Source organism: Bombina bombina, chromosome 6 (genome assembly GCF_027579735.1).
Source record: "Bombina bombina isolate aBomBom1 chromosome 6, aBomBom1.pri, whole genome shotgun sequence".
Classification (NCBI taxonomy): Eukaryota; Metazoa; Chordata; class Amphibia; order Anura; family Bombinatoridae; genus Bombina; species Bombina bombina.
In genome coordinates, this window is record NC_069504.1 from 489,918,923 (window position 1) to 489,946,145 (window position 27,223).

Here is a 27,223-nt window from a genome sequence, read left to right on the forward strand (position 1 = left end):
ATCTTGTATGTATGCGTTTCTGATCGTGGTCAGTAGATCGTTAAATCTCTCATCTATTTTATCTTCAAGCTCCTTCAGGAGTATGCTTATAAGGGACTCCATTATAGTGTAAAAAGAGACAGATTTTACCCGGCTGTATGTAGACCCAGGGGGGGAGGATGTTAGTTCTATGTCTCAGGGCCGCAATCGCAATCTCGATCAAATAGGTTCTTCAATCAGGTTGATCTCAGAGATTATGATATCCTCAGACTCCTAACTTTCACCTTTATCAGAGGTTCATATTATTATTAGTAGATGGTATGTTGATCTAATGATAACTCAAATAGTATGTAGTATGCCATCGGAGCTGTTGATTTGAGCCTCTGGTTTCAGCTGCGGCTTGAACACGCCCCCCCAACATCGTTGCCATGTTTTTATTGAACACACCATGTAAACATTCACAGTGCAGGTGGAAAAAGTATGTGAACCCCTAGACTAATGACATCTCCAAGAGCCCAATCAATGAGATGAGATTGGAGGTGTTGGTTACAGCTGCCCTGCCCTATAAAAAACACACACCAGTTCTGGGTTTGCTTTTCACAAGAAGCATTGCCTGATATGAATGATGCCTCGCACAAAATAGCTCTCAGAAGACCTACGATTAAGAATTGTTGACTTGCATAAAGCTGGAAAGGGTTATAAAAGTATCTCCAAAAGCCTTGCTGTTCATCAGTCCACGGTAAGACAAATTGTCTATAAATGGAGAAAGTTCAGCACTGCTGCTACTCTCCCTAGAGGTGGCCGTCCTGTAAAGATGACTGCAAGAGTACAGTGCAGACTGCTCAATGAGGGGAAGAAGAATCCTAGAGTGTCAGCTAAAGACTTACAAAAGTCACTGGCAAATGCTAACATCCCTGTTAGCGAATCTACAATACGTAAAACACTAAACAAGCATGGATTTCATGGGAGGATACCACAGAGGAAGCCACTGCTGTCCAAACAAAACATTGCTGCACGTTTACAGTTTGCACAATAGCACCTGGATGTTCCACAGCAGTACTGGCAAAATATTCTGTGGACGGATGAAACCAAAGTTGAGTTGTTTGGAAGAAACACACAACACTATGTGTGGCGAAAAAGAGGCACAGCACACCAACATCAAATCCTCATCCCAACTTTGAAGTATGGTGGTGGGGGCATCATGCTTTGGGGCTGCTTTGCTGCGTCAGGGCCTGGACGGATTGCTATCATTGAAGGAAAAATGAATTCCCAAGTTTATCAAGACATTTTGCAGGAGAACGTAAGGCCAACTGTCTACCAGCTGAAGCTCAACAGAAGATGGTTTTTGCAACAGGACAATGACCCAAAGCATAGAAGTAAATCAACAACAGAATGTCTTAAACAGAAGAAAATACGCCTTCTGAAGTGGCCCAGTCAGAGTCCTGACCTCAACCCGATTGAGATGCTGTGGCATGACCTCAAGAAAGCGATTCACAGCAGACATCCCAAGAATATTGCTGAACTGAAACAGTTCTGTAAAGAGGAATGGTCAAGAATTACTCCTGACCGTTGTGCACGTCTGATCTGCAACTACAGGAAATGTTTGGTTGAAGTTATTGCTGCCAAAGGAGGTTCAACCAGTTATTAAATCCAAGGGTTCACATACTTTTTCCTCCTGCACTTTGAATGTTTACATGGTGTGTTCAATAAAAACATGGCAACATTTCATTCTTTGTGTGTTATTAGTTTAAGCAGACTGTGATTGTCTATTGTTGTGACTTAGATGATGATCAGATCACATTTTATGACCAATTTGTGCAGAAATCCATATCATTCCAAAGGGTTCACATACTTTTTCTCTCAACTGTAAGAGTGGAGAGAACCGGGACTGATGGGAGAGTGGCAACAGGTACATTGTTCTCAGCGACTGCCAGGATAAAGTGGGCAGATTACGTACAGATATGATGTGAGTGGGTACTGTGATAGGGAGAAGAGACAGTCTGGTTATGTGTCAGGGGAGAAGAGGCGGTAATAATCATGAATCATTAAAATAATGCTTTAAAAGTGATCTAAATGGCAAACATAACATAATGACAAGGTTGAACTCAAGGTGTAGTAAAATTTAACAACAAAAATAATATTCCCACACAGGGATATGAAACCCCAGGGATATGAAACCCAGAGTATACAATTGTTGAAAACTTTATTTCTCTTGTTAAGTGTATCCAGTCCACGGATCATCCATTACTTGTGGGATATTCTCCTTCCCAACAGGAAGTTGCAAGAGGATCACCCACAGCAGAGCTGCCATATAGCTCCTCCCCTCACTGCCATATCTAGTCATTCTCTTGCAACTCTCAACAAAGATGGACGTAGTAAGAGGAGAGTGGTGTATTATAGTTAGTTTTTTAACTTCAATCAAAAGTTTGTTATTTTTAAATGGTACCGGAGTGTACTGTTTCATCTCAGGATTATTAGAAGAAGAATCTGCCTGTGATTTCTATGATCTTAGCAGAAGTAACTAAGATCCACTGCCGTTCTCACATATTCTGAGGAGTGAGGTAACTTCAGAGAGGGAATCGCGTGCAGGTTTTCCTGCAATAAGGTATGTGCAGTTAACATATTTCTAGGGATGGAATTTGCTAGAAAAATGCTGCTGATACCGGATTAATGTAAGTTAAGCCTTAAATGTAGTGATAGCGACTGGTATCAGGCTTATTAACAGAGATACATACTCTTATAAAAGTGTAATATAAAACGTTTGCTGGCATTTTAATCGTTTTTATATATGTTTGGTGACAAAACTTATTGGGGCCTAGTTTTTTTCCACATGGCTGGCTTGATTTTTGCCTAGAAACAGTTTCCTCAGGCTTTCCACTGTTGTAATATGAGTGGGAAGGGCCTATTTTAGTGCTTTTCTGTGCAGATAAAAATACAGACAGAGACATTCAGCTTCCCTCTGCATGATACAGGACATCTCTGAAGGGCTCAAAAGGCTTCAAAGTCGTGTTTGAGGAGGGTAACAACCTGTGGCAGTTGTTGTGACTGTGTTTAAAAAAAAAAAAAAAACGTTTTTGTCATTTATTATTCTGTTTTTGTTATTAAGGGGTTAATCATCCATTTGCAAGTGGGTGCAATGCTCTGCTGACTTGTTACATACACTGTAAAAATTTTGTTAGTGTAACTGCCTTTTTTCACTGTTATTTCAAATTTTGTCAAAATTTGTTTCTCTTAAAGGCACAGTAACGTTTTTTATATTGCTCGACATCCTGATACAGGCGTCAAGCTTTCAAATTGCCAAATCTCATACAGAGATAGTTCTGGCATTCCTGAGGTCGCATGGGTGGAAAGTGAACGAAGAAAAGAGTTCTCTATCGCCTCTCACAAGGGTTTCCTTCCTAGGGACTCTAATAGATTCTGTAGAAATGAACTCTCCCCACGTGTCGGACCCTTCGCCTCCCGCTCAAGGGACGCACGCTAATATGGCGCCAAATACATCAGGGACGCCCATAGCGATTACTTTGCAGGACATGGCTGCAATCATGAATAATACCCTGTCAGAGGTATTATCCAGATTGCCTGAATTGAGAGGCAAGCGCGATAGCTCTGGGGTTAGACGAGATGCTGTAAGAGCCATGTCTGATACTGCGTCACAATATGCAGAACCTGAGGACGGAGAGCTTCAGTCTGTGGGTGACGTCTCTGAATCGGGGAGACCTGATTCAGAGATTTCTAATTTTAAATTTAAGCTTGAGAACCTCTGTGTATTGCTTGGGGAGGTATTAGCTGCTCTGAATGACTGTGACACAATTGCAGTGCCAGAGAAATTGTGTAGGCTGGATAAATACTATGCAGTGCCGGTGAGTACTGATGTTTTTCCAATACCTAAAAGGCTTACAGAAATTATTAGTAAGGAGTGGGATAGGCCCGGTGTGCCCTTTTCCCCACCTCCTATATTTAGAAAAATGTTTCCAATAGATGCCACTACACGGGACTTATGGCAGACTGTCCCTAAGGTGGAGGGAGCAGTTTCTACTTTAGCAAAGCGTACCACTATCCCGGTTGAGGACAGTTGTGCTTTCTCAGATCCAATGGATAAAAAATTAGAGGGTTACCTTAAGAAATTTACCTGACGGAGTCCAGGTTATCAAAACTTCTAAATGCTTGCCGTGTTCTTCACTCCATTCCGCGCCCCACGGTGGCTCAGTGCATGGAAGTAATCGGCTTAATGGTAGCGTCGATGGACATAGTGCCATTTGCGCGCCTGCATCTCAGACCACTGCAATTATGCATGCTCAGTCAGTGGAAGGGGGATTACACAAATTTGTCCCCTCTACTAAATCTGGATCAGGAAACCAGAGATTCTCTTCTCTGGTGGTTATCTCGGGCCCATCTGTCCAAGGGTATGACCTTTCGCAGACCAGATTGGACAATTGTAACAACAGATGCCAGCCTTCTAGGTTGGGGTGCAGTCTGGAACTCCCTGAAGGCTCAGTGTTCATGGACTCAGGAGGAAAAATTCCTCCCAATAAATATTCTGGAGTTAAGAGCAATATTCAATGCTCTTCTGGCTTGGCCTCAGCTAGCAACACTAAGGTTCATCAGATTTCAGTCGGACAACATCACGACTGTGGCTTACATCAACCATCAAGGGGGAACCAGGAGTTCCCTAGCGATGTCAGAAGTCTCCAAGATAATTCGCTGGGCAGAGACTCACTCTTGCCACCTGTCAGCGATCCATATCCCAGGTGTAGAGAACTGGGAGGCGGATTTTCTAAGTCGTCAGACTTTTCATCCGGGGGAATGGGAACTCCATCCGGAGGTGTTTTCTCAATTGGTTCTCCGTTGGGGCAAACCAGAATTGGATCTCATGGTGTCTCGCCAGAACGCCAAGCTTCCTTGTTACGGATCCAGGTCCAGGGACCCAGAAGTGGCACTGATAGATGCTCTAGCAGCGCCTTGGTTCTTCAACCTGGCTTATGTGTTTCCACCGTTTCCTCTGCTCCCTCGTCTGATTGCCAAAATCAATCAGGAAAGAGCATCGGTGATATTGATAGCGCCTGCGTGGCCACGCAGGACCTGGTATGCAGACCTAGTGGACATGTCATCCTTTCCACCATGGACTCTGCCTCTGAGACAAGACCTTCTAATACAAGGTTCTTTCAATCATCCGAATCTACTTTCTCTGAGACTGACTGCATGGAGCTTGAATGCTTGATCCTATCAAAGCGTGGGTTTTCCGAGTCAGTAATTGATACCTTAATACAGGCACGAAAGCCTGTCACCAGGAAAATTTACCACAAGATATGGCGTAAATATCATTGGTGTGAATCCAAGAATTACTCATGGAGTAGGGTTAGGATTCCTAGGATATTGTCCTTCCTCCAAGAGGGTTTGGACAAAGGATTATCAGCTAGTTCTTTAAAGGGACAGATTTCTGCTCTGTCTATTCTTTTACACAAGCGTCTGGCAGAAGTTCCAGACGTTCAGGCATTTTGTCAGGCTTTAGTTAGAATTAAGCCTGTATTTAAACCTGTTGCTCCTCCATGGAGCTTAAACTTGGTTCTTAAAGTCCTTCATTCTATTGATATCAAACTTCTTTCATGGAAAGTTCTTTTTCTGATGGCTATTTCCTCGGCTCGAAGAGTCTCGGAGTTATCTGCCTTACATTGTGATTCTCCTTATCTGATCTTCATTCAGATAACGTTGTTTTGCGTACCAAACCTGGGTTTTTACCTAAGGTGGTTTCTAACAAGAATATCAATCAAGAGATTGTTGTTCCATCATTATGTCCTAATCCTTCTTCAAAGAAGGAACGTCTTTTGCATAATCTAGACGTAGTCCGTGCCTTGAAGTTTTACTTACAGGCTACTAAAGATTTTTGCCAAACATCTAACTTGTTTGTGGTTTACTCTGGACAGAGGAGAGGTCAGAAGGCCTCGGCAACCTCTCTTTCTTTTTGGCTTCGGAGTATAATCCGTTTAGCCTATGAGACTGCTGGACAGCAGCCTCCTGAAAGGATTACAGTTCATTCTACTAGAGCTGTGGCATCCACCTGGGCCTTTAAAAATGAGGCCTCTGTTGAACAGATTTGCAAGGCTGCAACTTGGTCTTCGCTTCATACTTTTTCCAAATTTTACAAATTTGATACTTTTGCTTCTTCGGAGGCTGTTTTTGGGAGAAAGGTTCTACAGGCAGTGGTTCCTTCCGTTTAAGTTCCTGCCTTGTCCCTCCCATCATCTGTGTACTTTAGCTTTGGTATTGGTATCCCACAAGTAATGGATGATCCGTGGACTGGATACACTTAACAAGAGAAAACATAATTTATGCTTACCTGATAAATTTATTTCTCTTGTAGTATATCCAGTCCACGGCCCGCCCTGTCCTTTTCAAGCAGGTCTAAATTTTAATTAAACTACAGTCACCACTGCACCCTATGGTTTCTCCTTTCTCGGCTTGTTTCGGTCGAATGACTGGATATGGCAGTGAGGGGAGGAGCTATATGGCAGCTCTGCTGTGGGTGATCCTCTTGCAACTTCCTGTTGGGAAGGAGAATATCCCACAAGTAATGGATGATCCGTGGACTGGATACACTACAAGAGAAATAAATTTATCAGGTAAGCATAAATTATGGGTTTTTTTTACTTCCATTATCAAATTTACTTAATTCTCTTAGTATTCTTTGTTGAAAAGATATCTAGATAGATAATATGCATATTTATGGAGCAGTATACGAAAAGAACAAAGTAAATTTGATAATTTTTTTATTTTTTTTTTAAATTGTACACTATCTGAATTATGAAATAATTTTTGGTGTTTTTATGTCCTTTTTAACCCCTTAACGACAGCAGGCTTTTGCACTAAGGGGTTAAATAGCACAACTCTTGCCGTCAGCAACAACACCGCACCACATCCTTCTGTCTGAAAACCCCTTAAAGGGACACTGAACCCAATTTTTTTCTTTCATGATTCAGATAGAGCGTGAAATTTTAAGCAACTTTCTAATTTACTCCTATTTATTTATTATCATTCTCTTGCTATCTTTATTTGAAAAATAAGGCATCTAAGCTTTTATTTTGGTTCAGCCTCTGGACAGCACTTTTTTATTGGTGGATGAATTTATCCACCAATCGGCAAGAACAACCCAGGTTGTTCACCAAAAATGGGCCGGCATCTAAAATTAAATTCTTGCATTTCAAATAAAGATACCAAAAGAATGAAAAAAATGTGATAATAGGAGTAAATTAGAAAGTTGCTTAAAATGTCATGCTCTATCTAAATCACGAAAGAAAATTTTTTGGGTTCAGTGTCCCTTTAAGGTACGTCCGTTTTGTTAAGGGGTTAAGAGGTATATAAGCAATGAAATGTCAATCTGTGTTTTGCTATTTTTATTTTTAAAATACATTTTACTACACCATTTATTTAGTCCAGGACTTTTTGATATTGTGGTGGAGCTGCTCTCTCCTCCCTTTTGGCAGTATATTGAGATCTGTTAGTGGTGGAGCTAAAGTGCGCAGGAGCAGTGGTGGTTTGTTTGTTACCTTGTTTGAAACATTCTTCTCGGTTGATAAATGATAAAATATTAGCTGACTGGATGCTTGTAGAAGCAAAGATTTATCATTTGTTCATTGCAGATTTTCTTTTTATTTCTTTCAGATGGATCTCGGGTGACCCCAAGTTGTCCAGAGGTGAGGTTATATCACTTTCTCTTTGCTAAGTCATTCTATCCCTTACTAAATATGCTAATTTCATTTTTTGGATACAAGTTATGACCCTATAAATGTACAGTATTCTACAATTGTATCAAATTATTCTTCAACCCACACGGTGTGATTGTTCATGTTTATGAATATACACTATTATTTTGTCATTGTCCTCTACTCAATAAAGGCTTTCAGTTGGGGAACCTAAAAAATTTAAATGCAACATAATATAAAATTAAAAGCAAGCCAAGTCCCCTTGCTCTGTGCTAAGAGAGGTGCATATGAAGGAAACAAGCACAGGCTAAATAAGTACTTATTCAGTCCGATGTTGTAAACGAATCCAAAGAGGCTCCTGCACTACCCTCCTCACTTGCGAGCTATGTGTAATGCCCCATGACTTGTATTTCCTTTTTTGCTTTTTCTCTCCTCAGAAAGAATCCGTCCTTAAGGAAAGGCCCGTTTTTGATATCCCGATTTTTACTGAGGAGTTCTTGAATCACAGCAAGGGTGAGGGAACTAATGGAGAGGCTATCAGATTTAGGTTAAGGTGGCAAATTAGGACACCGTCGTTTATCATAGAGAACTTATGCTTTATTTTGTAACCTAGCACGAGAAGCTGAACTAAGGCAGCTGCGAAAATCCAACATGGAGTTTGAGGAACGTAATGCAGCACTGCAGAAGCATGTGGAAAGCATGCGCTCTGCAGTACAGAGGCTGGAAGCTGAGCTCAGTCAGGAACAAGGGAGAAATACTCTGCTGCTGCAGCACTTACAGACTGTACGACAGACTCTGACTCACTGTCTACGGACTGTGCCCATTCCAGGTATGATTTACGCATTGATACATCTCGGGATTTGTATCTTTTTCTTGTTGTTGTAGAATGCTGACAGCTCCTATATATAAGGTCCTTGCTCATATAAATTCATGGTTTCCCTCTTCATTCATGGGTTATCCACACATAGACTAATGTTAAAGGGACTGTAAAATTGGTTTCCCCTTAATGTGTTTCCAATGACTTGTTATACCAGCTGCAGAGAAAAAAACGTATGTGAAATTGCTCATTTAGTTTTATTTTTGTATATAAAATAGCTTATAATGTTCTTTTAAACCGCAACCCACTACAGTGGGCTGAGCTTGCAGGGAAATCAGTCCTCATCTTATAACTTTATGTATACATAAATAATTCTTTAACTTATATCTGTTGGTATACCAAAAAACAATTGAAAATTAACATTGTGTTACTTATCTCTCCTACCCCCCACTGGGAGTGTAATTTCTTCTGCTGGGTATGCTTATATAGCTTTCTTTCCTAAGATATGGAGTTCACAACGTCATTAAATTACTAGTGGGAATATCACTCCTGGCCAGCAGGAGGAGGCAGAGAGCACCACACCAAAGCTCGTCACTTTGTCACTCCCCTACCCATAATTCCCAGTCATTTTATTTGCCTCTGTCAATGGAGGAGGGGAAGTTTGGTGTCTGAAGAAATGAATTCCTTTTTCGGGTTTTGCAAGCAAGGATTTGGGTCTAGCGGAGTCCACGTCAATCTCTTCAGTAGAGTAGTGGTGGCTTTTAAGCAGTTACAAAGTTGTGAGGTAGTCCTTGCTTTGTTTTCTAACACATTGCTGCCCATGGTACAGAAAGTCAGTGTTGGTTACTCTGTTCTTTCTTTTTCTACAGGTCTCTGTAAGAAGTATGTGTCCTTTTACGCCTTGTGAGCTGTCTTCCTGCCGGACAGACTGCAATTAAGTGCTTTTGTCTTCTAGGTCTTGGATACTTGCACTTCAGAAGAATATGTCATATGCAGTAGATGGGGATATTTTAAAAATCCTTTATACAGGATTTTCTTTGGCAGTGGGCAGGCACATTATGTATGTTGAGACTAGGGGTTAATCTTCCCTTTATTGGGATGTTTTTCCTCTTTGGGCTAATTTTGTTGAAATACTTTTATTAATATGTGTGTGACTTATGTTTTATACAGGGATTTATGTATAAACTTAAAATTTAGCAGTTGGTTTTCTTTGCTTGCTTATCTAGAACAGGCTAACTGACAAACTGCTTGAGTTTAAAACCAGCTGCAGCTACTTGCATCTTATGTTGTATGCAGAGAGAAACATGTGCCTTTTACTTGCTGCCTAATTTCCTCTCTCTGCCGGTCATGTGACTTCTCTCTGCTGTCGGATATTCACAGAGCGGAGCAGCAGCATCGAATTTCAGTCTTTTCAGTGTCGATCTATTATACGGTCGTTTTAGAGACTTCTGGCAGCCACATTGTGGTATTAAAAGTTCTTAAAGTGACAGTGTATTTAAAAAAAATTCTACAGTTTGGGGAATTTTTTATTTAGTATTATGGACATGGACCAAGACACTGTTTTTTGACAAATGCTTGTTATGCCTATAGGCACAAATTGTTTTGCCTATGCAATTCTGTGCTGCATGCTTAGCTAGAACACTTCAATTTAAAGATAAATTGTTGTCCTCTGAGCCCAATGTCTCTCAGGATGATGCTGTTCAGGCAATGCAACAGCTTTCTCCTCAAACGTCCCAAGCCTCTCTGGCATCACATACAGTGCCCTGCAGTTCCTCTCAGCCTCCTCGAGGCATTTATTTGCCTGCAGATTTTGCTGCACAGGTATCTTCTGTGGTATCTGCAGAATTATCTGCTTTTCCTATGCTGGGAAAACGCAAGAGGAAAATTAGATATTTAGATAGTAAGGTTTCTATTCCACCTACTGTTACGCAGGTTGCTCTCCCTCATAAGTCTGATGAGGAGGATACGCCGGTAGCTTCTGAGGGTGAAATCTCAGATTCAGACAGTATTATTCCTTCAATTGATACTGAAGAAGTAAACTTCAGATTTAAGCTTGAACACCTTAGTGTACTGTTAAAGGGGGGATTGTTTACTTTGGACGACTTAGATACTTCTGTCGCTGTCAACCTTAAGAAGTCTAGTAAACTTAATAAATACTATGATGTTCCTTCCTCTGTGGAAGTTTTTCCTGTCCCAGACCGTGTGACGGAGATTATTTCACAGGAATGGGAGCAGCCAGGGATTCCTTTCTCCAGTATTTAAAAAGCTGTTTCCTGTTGCTGACTCCATTAAAGATTCTTGACGCATGGTGCCTAAAGTAGAAGGGGCTATTTTTACTCTTGCTAAGAGAACTACGATCCCTATAGAGGATAGCTGATTCTTTAAGGATCCCTTGGACAAAAAACTGGGAGCTTATGTGAAGATGTATGTTCATCAAGGTCTTCAATGGTAACCTGCAGTTTGTATTGCCATAGTAGCAAGTGCGGCATCTTATTGGTGCAACGCCTTGTCTGAATACATTTTAGTAGAGACACTGTTGGAGGAGATACAAGATAGGATTAAGGCTCTCAAACTAGCCAATTCCTTTATTTCTGATGCTAACATGCAAGTTATTAGACTGGGAGCCAAGATGTCTGCAGGGCATTGTGGCTAAAATCTTGGTCAGCTGATTTTACCTCTAAGTCCAAGCTTCTGGCGCTTCCTTACAAGGGGAAGATCTTGTTTGGACCTGGACTGGCAGAAATAATTTCTGATATTACGGGTGGAAAAAGGTCTTTTCTACCACCAGACAAGAAGAACAGACTCAAAGGACGTCAAAGTAATTTTTGTTCCTTTCGTAACTTCAAAGGTCAAAAGTCATCCTCTTCCAAGCAGGAGCAGTCCACATCTTCTTGGAAGCCCAATCAGTCTTGGAATAAGGAAGCAATCAAAGAAACCCTCAGCTGAGTCTAAGTCAGCGTGAAGGGTCGGCCCCCGGTACTGGTTCGGGTTAAGTGGGCGCAGACTTTTCTTGTTTTGTCAAGCGTGGAGACGAGATGTCCCAGATCCTTGGGCTGTGGACATAGTATCTCAGGGTTACAAAATAGAATTCAAAACTTTCTCTCCCAGTGGTCGATTCCACCTCTAAGATTATCTGCAAACCAGGTAAAGAGAGGCATTCTTGAACTACTTCAGGACCTTTCCTCCCTGGGAGTGATTGTTCCAGTGAGGGAACAGGGTCTAGGATTCTATTCAAATTTGTTCGTGGTTCCCAAAAAAGAGGGAACTTTTCAACCTATTTTAGACCTAAAGTGCCTCTACAAGTTTCTCAGGGTACCGTCCTTCAAAATGGAAACCATTTGTTCCATTATTCCTTTTGGTCCAAGAGGGTCTGTTCATGACGACTATTGACCTGAAGGACGTGTATCTTCATGTTCCCATCCACAGGGATCATTTGCCTTTCAGTTTGTGGCTCTTACGTTTGGCCTTGCCACAGCTCCCAGAATTTTCTCAAAGGTTCGGTGGGCTCTCTTGGCAGTGATCAGGTCTCAGGGAATTGCAGTGGTGCCATACCTGGATGACATATTGGTTCAGGCGCCATCTTTTCAACAAGCAAACTCTCATAAAGAGATCTTGTTGTCTTTTCTACATTACCACGGTTGGAAAGTGAATCTGGAAAAGAGTTCCCTTGTTTCAGCTACAAGGGTGATTTTCTTAGAGACCATAATAGATTTCCTATCTATGAAAAATTTTCTGACGGAGGTCAGAAAATCCAAAATTCTCTCCTCTTGCCTCTCTCTTCAGTCTACTGTTCGGCCATCAGTGGCTCAATGTATGGAGGTAATTGGTCTGATGGTCGCTTCCATGGACATCATTCCCTTTGCTCTATTCCATTTGAAAGCTCTGCAATTATGCATGCTCAGACAATGGAACGGAGACCATTCGGATCTGTCTCAGAGGATAGATCTAGACCAGTCGACAGACTCTCTCTCCCATGGTGGCTTTCTCAGGACCATCTGTCTCAGGGCACATGCTTCCGGAGACCTTCCTGGGTAATTGTGACCACGGACACCAGCCTGCTAGGCAGGGGATCAATCTGGGACTTGTTAAAGGCCCAGGGACTATGGATTCGGGAGGAGTCTGCTCTCCCCATAAACATCTTGGAGTTGAGAGTGATGTTCTGATGGCTTGGCCTCAATTGTCCTTAGCCCGCTTAACCAGGTTTCAGTCGGACAACATCACCTCAGTGGCTTACATCAACCACCAGGGAGGAACTCTGAGTTCCTTAGCCATGAAGGAGGTGGCACGGATTTATTCACTAGGCGTAAGCTCACAATTGTTGTCTATCTGCCATCCACATTCCTGCAGTAGACAACTGGGAAGCGGATTTCTTGAGCAGACAGACCTTTCATCCTGGGGAGTGGGCTCTCCATCCGGAGGTGTTCTCCAGGTTAACCCTCAAATGGGGAGTGCCGGAGTTGGATCTGATGGCATCTCAGCAGAACGTTAAGCTTCCAAGGTACGGTTTAAGGTCAAGAGATCCTGAGGCCACTCTGATAGATGCTCTATCCTTAGGATTTTGGTCTTGCATACCTGTTTTCTCCATTTGCGCTCCTTTCACAAGTTATTGCTCGTATCAAATAAGAGAGTGCATCTGTAAATCTAATATCTCCTGCATGGTCTCGCATGATCTGGTATGCAGACCTAGTGAAGATGTCTTCTCAGCCGCCTTGGAGGTTGCCTCTGAGGAAGGACCTTCTAACTCTGGGTCCATTCCTCCATCCCAATCTCGTATCTCTGAAGCTGGCTGCTTGGAGATTGAAAGCTTAGTTCTGTCTAAGCGTGGATTGAAGCGTCATTGAGACCATGATCCAGACTCGCAAGCCTGTTATTTGACAAAATTTCTCATAAGGTATGGTGTAAATACCTTTTTATTGGTGTGAATCTAAGGGCTACTCTTGGAGTAGGGTCAGGATTCCTATAATTTTGTCTTTTCACCAGGAAAGTCTGGAGAAAGAGTTGTCAGTCAGTTCTCTGAAAGGTAAGATTTCTGCATTATCTATTTTGTTACACAAGCGTCTGGCGGATGTGCCAGTCTTTTTGTCGAGCCCTGGTCAGAATCAGGCCTGTGTTTAAACCTGTTGCTCCTCCTTGGAGCCTTAATCTTGTTCTTAAAGTTTTGCAGCAGGCTCCGTTTGAGCCAATGCATTCCATAGATCTAAAAGTTGCTATCTTGGAAGGTTTTGTTTCTTATTGCTATCTCTTCTGCTCTGAGAGTTTCGGAACTCTCTGCTTTGCAGTGTGAATTGCCTTACCTTATCTTTCATGCGGATAAGGCGGTTCTTTGTACTAAATTGGGGTTTCTTCCTAAAGTGGTTTCGGATAGAAATATTAGTCAGAAAATTGTTGTTCCTTCTCTCTGTCCCAATGCATGCTCTTAAGATTCTACCTACAGGCGACTAAGGATTTTCGCCGGCCTTCTGCCCTGTTTGTTTCTCAGGAAAGCGTAAGGGTCAGAAGGCTACTTATACAACTCTTTCCCTCTGGTTGAGAAGTATGATTGGTTTTGCTTATGAGACTGCTGGACAGCAGCCTCCTGAGAAAATTACAGCTCATTCCACTAGGGCTGTCTCCTCTCACTTCCGTCTGAGGGAGGGGCTTGGTAGGACGTCGGTTGATGGCGTCCTAAGTGCTACATCGTACACAGGCCCTTCTCAGCTCTCCACAGCCGATGAAGAGTTGCGCTCCCTGGCTAAAGATTGTGCGCAAAGTGCTGGGAATCCCTCCCACACTGTAGAGCATCATCCGGAGTGCGGGAAGTCCAATAGCCGCAATAGACTCAGTGGCTAGAGTCGCTGGAGAGGCAAGCAGCCAGACCAAGAAACAACGCTCTTTCTTCTGTGGGCAAGGCAGAGCTCCCAGGACCCCGGTGACCGGCAAGGAGGCGGTGCAGCTGCCAGTACCGGGATAGGAGATAACTCAAGCAACCAGCTTAGGAGCGGAAGGCTAACTTATATAAAACAGCACGGACATCGACAAGGCTAACAAATAGAACACAGCTGGATACGCTGAATAACCTCCCAGAACCCCAGGTACAAGAGTGAAGCTAAGGTGAGATTGGAAGTTATTTTTCTATTTCTATTTATACTTTGTCTCTGGCCAAGCGGTATGTACTGGGGTAGGAGGTAGAAGATAGCCTGTTGCTGTTTAAAAGCACCTACCATACTGTTAAATGTTTGACTGCTATAAAGGGCAACAATTTAACTCTGAACTAAATGACCCAAAAAATTGACGCACTTGAAAAGCATAGGAGGAGAAGCGGGAAGAAGGCTAAGTGCTGTCTAGTATAACGCTCTCCCTGTATTCTATCTACTCACTCCCCTTTCTTTCCGCTGCTTTGGAAGCTATTTAAAAACTGTGTGATAAGGAAAAGGGGAGAAAGGGTTAACGGACATTTAAGGATGAACATGATAGCTCTATATGAAAACATCTATGTTGGCGAAGTACAGGCCGAATAAAGACCTAAAGCTGCTGCTGGATATTTAACCTTACTAGTAAGCCAGGGCTAAGGAACTGTAGCCAAAGGAAGTCTGCTGACCCATGGTTGGGCTTTATATGAAATCTGTAAAAGGCCACGTCGGGCTGCAAAGGCATTATACACCCTCCTGAGATAAGCCCTCATGCCATAAGCAATTTTCGGAGATTTGGAACATAACAAGTGCTACATAGTTGGGGACTATATGTATTACTATGTACTGTCCAAGGACTGTCCTGATGGCTTGTATTGTTGAACCTGAGATACATGCTTTACCTCTCTCTGACATCCCCAATCAAATAGGATGTAAATTTGCTAAGTAGATATCTGAATGTGTGAGGCTGCTGTTTATGTATGCATGCTAATATAAGGGAACACTGTAATTACCGTGGTATGATCAATATATATAGGTCTTGCAATAGACCCACAGCAGGGATAAAGGGGGAAGAAGGAGGAAAGGAATATATATCCAAAGAAATTGTTGCGTTCAGGACATTAGGATAAGGGGAATAAAACAGAGTAGAGACTATTAATAAACGCTCAGGCCAACCTGTTAATATTATCTCTCTCTACAAGCACTATATGCTATAGATGACCAAAATTAAATAAATAAGCTTACACCAAAACTATAAAATATAACTGACCCCACATAGGTTACTACTAACCCCTCATATATTGCACTAAACACAGGAGTTGCCAACTCCATAACCTTACTGCACTTAGTAGCACATATAAAATTCTGTCACAGTTACACAGTTTGCTATAGCCTCTGCCCCGTTCGGCAGAACACCTTATTCATAGATATCTTTTTTTTTCCCTCTTTTTTTTCCTCTCTCTCTTTCCTCTCCTGCTCTCTGTGTTCCCTTTTACACTCTGCACACCTAGCACTCACAACTGCACTTTCTGTTTCCCTTGCTCTAGTTTTTCATTTTTGGCTATCTTTTATGGACAAATTTCTAGGGATTAGTAGAACAGATACAGGCACAATGCCACCTAAAATGAAGGACAGAAAGCCTAGATCTAGTATAAGCAGTTTAGAGACAGGGATAGCTGATTTCTCACCTGGCCATAGTACTGCTATTGACACAAACAATCTGGTAAAACAAATCTCTGAATTATTTCTACCACAGTTTGAGGGAGTGAAATTAGAATTAATGACCCTAACAAGTGAACTCAAACAAATATCTAATAGACTTGGAGAAATTGAAAATAGAATATCCGATATTGAGGATCTCCAACATACACATCAAACTACACTGAATGCTCAGGCCAAGTCTATAGAAGTTTTGCAAGCACGAGTAGATGACCTAGAAGATAGGTCAAGGAGAAATAATTTAAAAATAATAGGACTTCCAGAGACACCTGATTTTGCAGACCTTATGAAATTTGTTAAAATAACTCTACCTGAAATTTTGGATATGCCACAAAACAGTTCAGAGATTTTAGTTGAAAGGGTTCACAGGCTGGGCACAAATGTTAGGAAAGATAATTCAATTAAATATAAAAGACCAGTGCTAGTGAAATTTTTGAATTTTCAGGATAAGCAGAATTTCTTAGCCTATTATAGGAAAAAAGCTAGTCTAGAAATTAATAAAGAACGTATTTTCTTTCATGTAATTAGCAAGAGTCCATGAGCTAGTGACGTATGGGATATACATTCCTACCAGGAGGGGCAAAGTTTCCCAAACCTTAAAATGCCTATAAATACACCCCTCACCACACCCACAATTCAGTTTTTACAAACTTTGCCTCCGATGGAGGTGGTGAAGTAAGTTTGTGCTAGATTCTACGTTGATATGCGCTCCGCAGCAAGTTGGAGCCCGGTTTTCCTCTCAGCGTGCAGTGAATGTCAGAGGGATGTGAGGAGAGTATTGCCTATTTGAATGCAGTGATCTCCTTCTAAGGGGTCTATTTCATAGGTTCTCTGTTATCGGTCGTAGAGATTCATCTCTTACCTCCCTTTTCAGATCGACGATATACTCTTATATATACCATTACCTCTGCTGATTCTCGTTTCAGTACTGGTTTGGCTATCTGCTATATGTAGATGAGTGTCCTGGGGTAAGTAAGTCTTATTTTCTGTGACACTCCTAGCTATGGTTGGGCACTTTGTTTATAAAGTTCTAAATATATGTATTCAAACATTTATTTGCCTTGACTCAGAATGTTCAACTTTCCTTATTTTCAGACAGTCAGTTTCATATTTGGGATAATGCATTTTAATTTAACATATTTTACCTTAAAATTTGACTTTTTCCCTGTGGGCTGTTAGGCTCGCGGGGGCTGAAAATGCTTCATTTTATTGCGTCATTCTTGGCGCGGACTTTTTTGGCGCAAAAATTCTATTTCCGTTTCCGGCGTCATACGTGTCGCCGGAAGTTGCGTCATTCTTTGACGTTATTTTGCGCCAAAGATGTCGGCGTTCCGGATGTGGCGTCATTTTTGGCGCCAAAAGCATTTAGGCGCCAAATAATGTGGGCGTCTTTTTTGGCGCTAAAAAATATGGGCGTCATTTTTGTCTCCACATTATTTAAGTCTCATTATTTATTGCTTCTGGTTGCTAGAAGCTTGTTCACTGGCATTTTTTTCCCATTCCTGAAACTGTCATTTAAGGAATTTGATCAATTTTGCTTTATATGTTGTTTTTTTCTTTTACATATTGCAAGATGTTCCACGTTGCAACTGAGTCAGAAGTTACTACAGGAAAATCACTGCACAGTGCTGGAGCTACCAAGCTAAGTCTGCTATAAACTTTTGGTATCTGTTTCTCCAGCTGTTATTTGTATTGCATGTCATGTCAAACTTATTAATGCAGATAAAATTTCCTTTAGTACTGTTACATTACCTGTTGCTGTTCCGTCAACATCTAATTTTCAGAGTGTTCCTGATAACATAAGAGATTTTATTTATTTTAAATCCATTAAGAAGGCTATGTCTGTTATTTCTCCTTCTAGTATACATAAAAGTCTTTTAAAACTTCTCTTTTTTTCAGATGAATTTTTAAATGAACATCATCATTCTGATACTGATAATGGTTCTTCTGGTTCAGAGGTTTCTGTCTCAAAGGTTGATGCTGATAAATCTTTGTATTTGTTCAAGATGGAATTTATTCGTTCTTTACTTAAAGAAGTGTTATTTGCATTAGAAATAGAGGATTCTGGTCCTCTTGATACTAAATGTAAACGTTTAAATAAGGTTTTTAAATCTCCTGTAGTTATTCCAGAAGTGTTTTATCTCCCTGATGCTATTTCTGAAGTAATTTCCAGGGAATGGAATAATTTGGGTAATTTATTTACTCCTTCTAGACGTTTAAGCAAATTATATCCTGTGCCATCTGACAGATTAGAGTTTTTTGGGACAAAAATCCCTAAGGTTATGGGGCTGTCTCTACTCCTGCTAATGTACTACTATTCCTATGGCAGATAGTACTTCATTTAAGGATCCTTTAGATAGGAAAATTGAATCCTTTCTAAGAAAAGCTTACTTATGTTCAGGTAATCTTCTTAGACCTGCTATATTTTTAGCAGATGTTGCTGCAGCTTCAACTTTTTGGTTAGAAGCTTTAGCGCAACAAGTAACAGATCATAATTTTATAGCATTATTATTATTCTATAACATGCTAATAATTTTATTGGTGATACCATCTTTTGATATCATTAGAGTTGATGTCAGGTATATGTCTCTAGCTATTTTAGCTAGAAAAGCTTTATGGATTAAACTTGGAATGCTGACATGTCTTCTAAGTCAACTTTGCTTTCCCTTTCTTTCCAGGGTAAATATTCATTTCGTTCCTTTCCTCACAACAAGGAACAAAAGCCTGATCCTTCATCCTCAGGAGCGGTATCAGTTTGGAAACTATTTCCAGTTTGGAATATATCCGAGCCTTATAGAAACCTATAGCCAGCTCCTAAGTACCTATGAAGGTGCGGCCCTTATTCCAGCTCAGCTGGTATGGGGCAGATTACGTTTTCTTCAAAGAAATTTGGATCAATTCCGTTCTTAATCTCTGGTTTCAGAAACATTGTTTCAGAAAGGTACAGAATTGGCTTCAAGTTAAGGCCTCCTGCTAAGAGATTCTTTTCTTTCCCGTGTCCCAGTTAACACAGCAAGGCTCAGCATTTCTGAAATGTGTTTCAGATCTAGAGTTGGCTGGAGTATTTATGCCAGTTCCAGTTCTGGAACAGGGGCTGGGGTTTTATTTTATCTCTTCATTGTACCAAAGAAGGTCAATTCCTTCAGACCAGTTCTGGATCTATCATTATTGAATCGTTATGTTAGGATACCAACATTCAAGATGGTTACTGTAGGACTATCCTGCCTTTTGTTTAGCAAGGGCATTATATGTCTACAATAGATTTACAGGATGTGTATCTGCATATTCCGATTCATCCAGATCACTTTTAGTGTCTGAGATTCTCTTTTTAGACAAGCATTACCAGTTTTGTGGCTCTACCGTTTGGCCTAGCCTCAGTTCCAAGAATTTTTTTCAAAGGTTCTCGGTGCCCTTCTTTCTGTAATCAGAGAATAGGGTTTTGGTATTTCCTTATTTGGACGATATCTTGGTACTTGCTCAGTCTTCTCATTTTCGTAGAATCTCATACGAATCGACTTGTGTTGTTTCTTCAAGTTCATGGTTGGAGGATCAATTTACCAATCAGTTCATTGATTCCTCAGACAAGGGTAACCTTTTTAGGTTTCTAGATAAATTCAGTGTCTATGACTCTGTCCTTGTCAGACAAGAGAAGTTTAACATTGATATCAGCTTGTCAAAACCTTCAGTCACAATCATTCCCTTTGGTAGCCTTATGCATGGAAATGTTGGGTCTTAGGACTGCCGCATCAGATGCGATCTCCTTTGCTCGTTTTCACATGCGACCTCTTCAGCTCTGTATGCTGAACCAATGGTGCAGGGATTACTCAAAGATATCTCAATTAATATCTTTAAACCGATTTTACGACACTCTCTGACATGGTGGACAGATCACCATCGTTTAGTTCAGGGGGCTTCTTTGTTCTTCCGACCTGGACTATAATCTCAACAGATGCTAGTTTTACAGGTTGGGGAGCTGTGTGGGGGTATCTGACGGCACAAGGGGTTTGGGAATCTCAGGAGGTGAGATTTCCGATCAATATTTTGGAACTCCGTGCAATTTTCAGAGCTCTTCAGTTTTGGCCTCTTCCGAAGAGAGAGTTGTTCATTTGTTTTCAGATAAGACAATGTCACAACTGTGGCATACATCAATCATCAAGGACTCACAGTCCTCTGGCTATGAAAGAAGTATCTCGAATTTTGGTTTGGGCGGAATCCAGCTCCTGTCTAATCTCTGCGGTTTATATCCCAGGTATGGACAATTGGAAAGCGGATTATCTCAGTCGCCAAACGTTGCATCCGGGCGAATGGTCTCTTCACCCAGAGGTATTTCTTCAGATTGTTCAAATGGGGGAACTTCCAGAAATAGATCTGATGGCTTCTCATCTAAACAAGAAACTTCCCAGGTATCTGTCCAGATCCCGGGATCCTCAGGCGGAGGCAGTGGATGCATTATCACTTCCTTGGAAGTATCATCCTCCCTATATCTTTCCGCCTCTAGTTCTTCTTCCAAGAGTAACCTCCAAGATTCTGAAGGAATGCTCGTTTGTTCTGCTGGTAGCTCCGGCATGGCCTCACAGGTTTTGGTATGCGGATCTTGTCCGGATGGCCTCTTGCCAACCGTGGACTCTTCCGTTAAGACCAGACCTTTTGTCTCAAGGTCCTTTTTTCCATCAGGATCTGAAATCCTTAAATTTAAAGGTATGGAGATTGAACGCTTGATTCTTGGTCAAAGAGGTTTCTCTGACTCTGTGATTAATACTATGTTACAGGCTCGTAAATCTGTATCCAGAGAGATATATTATAGAGTCTGGAAGACTTATATTTCTTGGTGTCTTTCTCATCATTTTTCTTGGCATTCTTTTAGAATACCGAGAATATTACAATTTCTTCAGGATGGTTTAGATAAGGGTTTGTCCGCAAGTTCCTTGAAAGGTCAAATCTCTGCTCTTTCTGTTCTTTTTCACAGAAAGATTGCTATTCTTCCTGATATTCATTGTTTTGTACAAGCTTTGGTTCGTATAAAGCCTGTCATTAAGTCAATTTCTCCTCCTTGGAGTTTGAATTTGGTTCTGGGGGCTCTTCAAGCTCCTCCATTTGAACCTATGCATTCATTGGATATTAAATTACTTTCTTGGAAAGTTTTGTTCCTTTTGGCCATCTCTTCTGCCAGAAGAGTTTCTGAATTATCTGCTCTTTCTTGTGAGTCTCCTTTTCTGATTTTTCATCAGGATAAGGCGGTGTTGCGAACTTCTTTTGAATTTTTACCTAAGTTGTGAATTCCAACAACATTAGTAGAGACATTGTGGTTCTTTCATTATGTCCTAATCCTAAGAATTCTAAGGAGAAATCGTTGCATTCTTTGGATGTTATTAGAGCTTTGAAATATTATGTTGAAGCTACTAAGTCTTTCCGAAAGACTTCTGGTTTATTTGTTATCTTTTCCGGTTTTAGAAAGGCCAGAAAACTTCTGCCATTTCTTTGGCATCTTGGTTGAAATCTTTATTTCATCTTGCCTATATTGAGTTGGGTAAGACTCCGCCTCATAGGATTACAGCTCATTCTACTAGGTCAGTTTCTACTTCCTGGGCGTTTAGGAATGAAGCTTCGGTTGATCAGATTTGCAAAGTGGCAACTTGGTTCTCTTTGCATACTTTTACCAAATTCTACCATTTTGTTGTATTTTCTTCTTCTGAAGCAGTTTTTGGTAGAAAAGTACTTCAGGCAGCGGTTTCAGTTTGAATCTTCTGCTTATGTTTTTCATTAAACTTTATTTTGGGTGTGGATTATTTTCAGCAGGAATTGGCTGTCTTTATTTTATCCCTCCCTCTCTAGTGACTCTTGTGTGGAAAGATCCACATCTTGGGTAGTCATTATCCCATACGTCACTAGCTCATGGACTCTTGCTAATTACATGAAAGAAAACATAATTTATGTAAGAACTTACCTGATAAATTCATTTCTTTCATATTAGCAAGAGTCCATGAGGCCCGCCCTTTTTTGTGGTGGTTATGATTTTTTTGTATAAAGCACAATTATTCCAATTCCTTATTTTATATGCTTTCGCACTTTTTTCTTATCACCCCACTTCTTGGCTATTCGTTAAACTGAATTGTGGGTGTGGTGAGGGGTGTATTTATAGGCATTTTAAGGTTTGGGAAACTTTGCCCCTCCTGATAGGAATGTATATCCCATACGTCACTAGCTCATGGACTCTTGCTAATATGAAAGAAATGAATTTATCAGGTAAGTTCTTACATAAATTATGTTTTTTTATTTCAAGATTTTTCGGCTGAAACTGGAAATAGGAGGAGAGTAATGGCTCCGTGGTGTACACAGTTGATCAATGCAGGCTATCAAGCTACAATGATATACCCTGCAAAAATCAAAATGTTTACAGACAACAAGATAATTATGTTGAATACAGTAGAAGAGGTTAAACAGTTTATGGAGAACAAAAAAATCTCCACAGAATAAATGTCTAGACTAATGGTAATTCCAAGAAGTGGTTATGGTCTGGCTACTTTGTCTCTCTATTCTTCTCTTTTTTCTTTTTGTTTGTTCCTTTTTTTTTTTTTTTTTTTTTCTCTTTCCCCCTCCTCTATCCCTCTCTCACCCGCCCTCTCCTCTCCCCCCCCTCCGCCGATCACCTTTTGACTCAGTTGCTCTGATTAGAAAGATAAATATATAAATGAATAAATTTATTAACCTGGTCTCCTGGAATGTGGGCGGATTTTCCTCCCCTGCCAAGAGGAAAAAAATAATTCACCATCTTAAAAAATATAAACCAGATATAGCTTTCCTACAGGAAACGCATCTGAGCCTACAGGAAACTGAGAAATTAAAAATAGGATGGGTTGGGGAGGTAATTGCGACTCCAGCAATGAAAAGAAAAAGAGGGGTTGTATGTATTTTCAACAAAAATCTAGAATTTCAGGTAATATCGCAAGATAAAGATGTAGAAGGAAGATATTTGATCTTAGAAATAGAGGTTAATAAGTCCCGATATACGCTATGTAATCTGTATGCCCCAAATGAGTGCCAAATAGAATTCTGGGACCAGTTATTTGTCAAATTAATTAATTCAATAGATTCCCATTTAATCATTGGGGGGGATTTTAATAGTGTATTTACACCACAGCTGGATAGGCTTAGAACTAGTGGCTCATATAGGTCCAAAAAAGAGGCTAAGATACTGATCTCTTTTGCGAAAAGTCTCAAAGTAAAAGATATATGGAGAACTCAACACCCAGACGAGAAAATGTTCACATGCGAGTCTAAATCCTACCGCACTTTTTCAAGAATAGACATGTTTTTAGTGTCCGAAAATTTATTACAACTAGAAATTAAGACAGATATAAAGAGCATAGTGATTTCAGACCATGCAATTATCTCTATGTCGATCCAGCTGCGGGATAAAAATGAGGGACAATGTGGCAAATTTTTTTTCTCCATCTTTTTTATATTCTAATATTAATCTTAGAAATTGGCTAATCCATAAATGGAGGGATTATGTTTCTTTTAACAAAGATTATCAGTCTAAAACAGAAATTTTTTGGGAGGCGGGGAAGGCCTATCTTAGAGGGGAAATAAAGGCATATATGGTCAAAAGGAAAAGAAAACTAAGAGCAAGGGATCTCCAATTAACAAATCAACTTAAAAATAAAATGGTAAAATATATTAATGAATCTAATAAGAACAATTGGGAATCTTATCAAAGAGCGAAAATAGAGAGAGAGACCTTCCTAACGCAATATCAGCTACAAGAGGAGCTTAAAAACAAAGCAACCTTTGGTACTTTCTCCCCAAAAACAGCCAAAATGCTTTCAAATATATCTAAAAATAGGAAAAAAAAAACTATATTGGGACAATTATAACAGAGGGCACTAAGTACAATACTCCGAAAGAGATTAACAGACAATTCCAGCTATTCTTTCAAAAACTGTACTCTCCGGTAGAGGTAAATAAGGACGCGAAAAATTGTTTCTGGGAAAATCTTAAAATTCCAAAAATATCCTCAGAACAACTAGCGTCAATAAATAAAGAGATTACGGTAGAGGAGACATGGAAGGCAATCAAAGAGCTAGCTTTAGGGAAAGCTCCCGGTCCCGATCAATTGCCAAGTGAATTCTATAAAGTGCTTTCAGAAGAGATTGCCCCGATATTAACTGAACTATTTAATAAATATTTTATGAACAGTTTAAAACCTTCCCAAACTTTTAGTGCTTCAAATATTATACTCATATTAAAAAAAGATAAGGATCCCAATCAAATGGACTCATACAGACCAATTTCACTGCTTAATAGTGATTATAAGCTTATGGCTAGTATCCTAGCTGCGCGTCTTAAAGAAAGTTTGGGAGATGTTATACACCCAGATCAAACCGGGTTTATTCCCGGCAGGACAGCACAGAAAAACATAAGAAAAGCGATGACTCTAATTGAATATGTATTGGGATCCCATGGGGCAGAGTCAGATGTTAAGCATGATTTTGCATTACTAACAGTCGACGCTGAAAAGGCCTTTGACTCTGTCCTATGGGATCATCTATTAACGGCGTTAAAGAAATTTGGCTATACAGGTCATTTTCAAAAATTTATTTCTATATTATATCAAAATCCAATTTCATATCTCTCGACAAATAACATCTTATCCCCTCCTATTATATTGTATAAAGGGACAAGACAGGGATGCCCCCTGTCTCCGCTATTATTCAACATAGCAATCGAACCACTAGCGATTAAATGTCGGGAAGTATTGGAAGGTATAAAAATTAAACAGCATAAAGCTATTCTGTCACTGTATGCTGACAATATTTTATTTTATATAAGGGACTCAAACAAAAATATTTCAAATCTGGTAGATATATTAGCGGAGTTCAGTAAATTTGCTGGGTACAGAATAAATCTTGCCAAATCAGAGATCCTATGGATTATTAAAAATAAAAACGGTTTAATAGAGAATCCATTTAAACTAGCTGAAAAAAATATTAAATATCTTGGAATAATTATTTCTAGGAATCCAGAGGAATGGTATGACATAAATTATACTTCGATATGGAAAAAATGTTCCTCTGAAATACAGAAATGGAGTAAATTACCACTATCTTTGTCGGCAAGGATAGCATTAATAAAAATGCGTACATTGCCTAAAATTTTATTCCTTATTCAGCATATACCTGCCTTCTTACGTAAGGCAGATATACAAAAATTTAATGCTTGCTGTTCTCGCTTTCTTTGGTTACCAAAAAAATCACGAATTTCCTTGGCAAGGCTAACACATCCAAAAGATTTGGGTGGATTTGCATTTCCTAACCTAACAAATTACAATCTTGCATCTATGGCCAGAATTGCTATGGATTGGCTAACTGAATCCAACTATGTCACAAATATAGATATAGAAGAGGCCATAGTTTCTCCAACATAGGTGTGTCCGGTCCACGGCGTCATCCTTACTTGTGGGATATTCTCTTCCCCAACAGGAAATGGCAAAGAGCCCAGCAAAGCTGGTCACATGATCCCTTCTAGGCTCCGCCTACCCCAGTCATTCTCTTTGCCGTTGTACAGGCAACATCTCCACGGAGATGGCTTAGAGTTTTTTAGTGTTTAACTGTAGTTTTTATTATTCAATCAAGAGTTTGTTATTTTAAAATAGTGCTGGTATGTACTATTTACTCTGAAACAGAAAAGAGATGAAGATTTCTGTTTGTATGAGGAAAATGATTTTAGCAACCGTTACTAAAATCCATGGCTGTTCCACACAGGACTGTTGAGAGGAATTAACTTCAGTTGGGGGAACAGTGAGCAGTCTTTTGCTGCTTGAGGTATGACACATTCTAACAAGACGATGTAATGCTGGAAGCTGTCATTTTCCCTATGGGATCCGGTAAGCCATTTTTATTCACACAGTAAATAAGGGCTTCACAAGGGCTTATTAAGACTGTAGACATTTTCTGGGCTAAATCGATCATATTTACACATATTTAGCCTTGAGGAATCATTTAATCTGGGTATTTTTTGTAAAATAATATCGGCAGGCACTGTTTTAGACACTTTATTCTATTGGGGCTTTCCCTAATCATAGTCAGAGCCTCATTTTCGCGCCGGTATGGCGCACTTGTTTTTGAGAACAGCATGACATGCAGCTGCATGTGTGTGGAGCTCTGATACATAGAAAAGTCTTTCTGAAGGCATTATTTGGTATCGTATTCCCCTTTGGGCTTGGTTGGGTCTCAGCAAAGCAGATTCCAGGGACTGTAAAGGGGTTAAATATAAAAACTGCTCCGGTTCCGTTATTTTAAGGGTTAAAGCTTCCAAATTTGGTGTGCAATACTTTTAAGGCTTTAAGACACTGTGGTGAAATTTTGGTGAATTTTGAACAATTCCTTCATACTTTTTCGCAATTGCAGTAATAAAGTGTGTTCAGTTTAAAATTTAAAGTGACAGTAACGGTTTTATTTTAAAACGTTTTTTGTGCTTTGTTATCAAGTTTATGCCTGTTTAACATGTCTGAACTACCAGATAGATTGTGTTCTGACTGTGGGGAAGCCAAGGTTCCTTCTCATTTAAATAGATGTGATTTATGTCATAATAAATTTAGTAAAAATGATGCCCAAGATGATTCCTCAAGTGAGGGGAGTAAGCATGGTACTGCATCATCCCCTCCTTCGTCTACACCAGTTTTGCCCATACAGGAGGCCCCTAGTACATCTAGCGCGCCAATACTCCTTACTATGCAACAATTAACGGCTGTAATGGATAATTCTATCAAAAACATTTTAGCCAATATGCCCACTTATCAGCGAAAGCGCGACTGCTCTGTTTTAGAAAATACTGAAGAGCATGAGGCCGCTGATGATATTGTTTCTGAAGGGCCCCTACACCAGTCTGAGGGGGCCAGGGAGGTTTTGTCTGAGGGAGAAATTTCAGATTCAGGAAAAATTTCTCAACAAGCTGAACCTGATGTGATTACTTTTAAATTTAAGTTGGAACATCTCCGCGCTCTGCTTAAGGAGGTGTTATCCAATTTGGATGATTGTGATTATCTGGTCATTCCAGAAACACTATGTAAAATGGACAAGTTCCTAGAGGCCCCGGGGCCCCCCGAAGCTTTTCCTATACTCAAG

At 40.3% G+C, this 27,223-nt stretch overlaps 1 protein-coding gene across 2 annotated transcripts in view; it reads left to right on the forward strand.

Annotated features, from left to right (window-relative positions):
• Positions 1 to 27,223, forward strand: part of HMG20A (high mobility group 20A) — a 168,226-nt gene that overhangs the window by 96,597 nt on the left and 44,406 nt on the right. For both annotated transcript variants that reach the window (XM_053717340.1, XM_053717341.1), the window contains exons 7-9: positions 7,636 to 7,667; positions 8,114 to 8,189; positions 8,290 to 8,505. In XM_053717340.1, the coding sequence (XP_053573315.1) occupies positions 7,636 to 7,667; positions 8,114 to 8,189; positions 8,290 to 8,505 (324 nt within the window). The remainder of the gene's footprint in view (positions 1 to 7,635; positions 7,668 to 8,113; positions 8,190 to 8,289; positions 8,506 to 27,223) is intronic.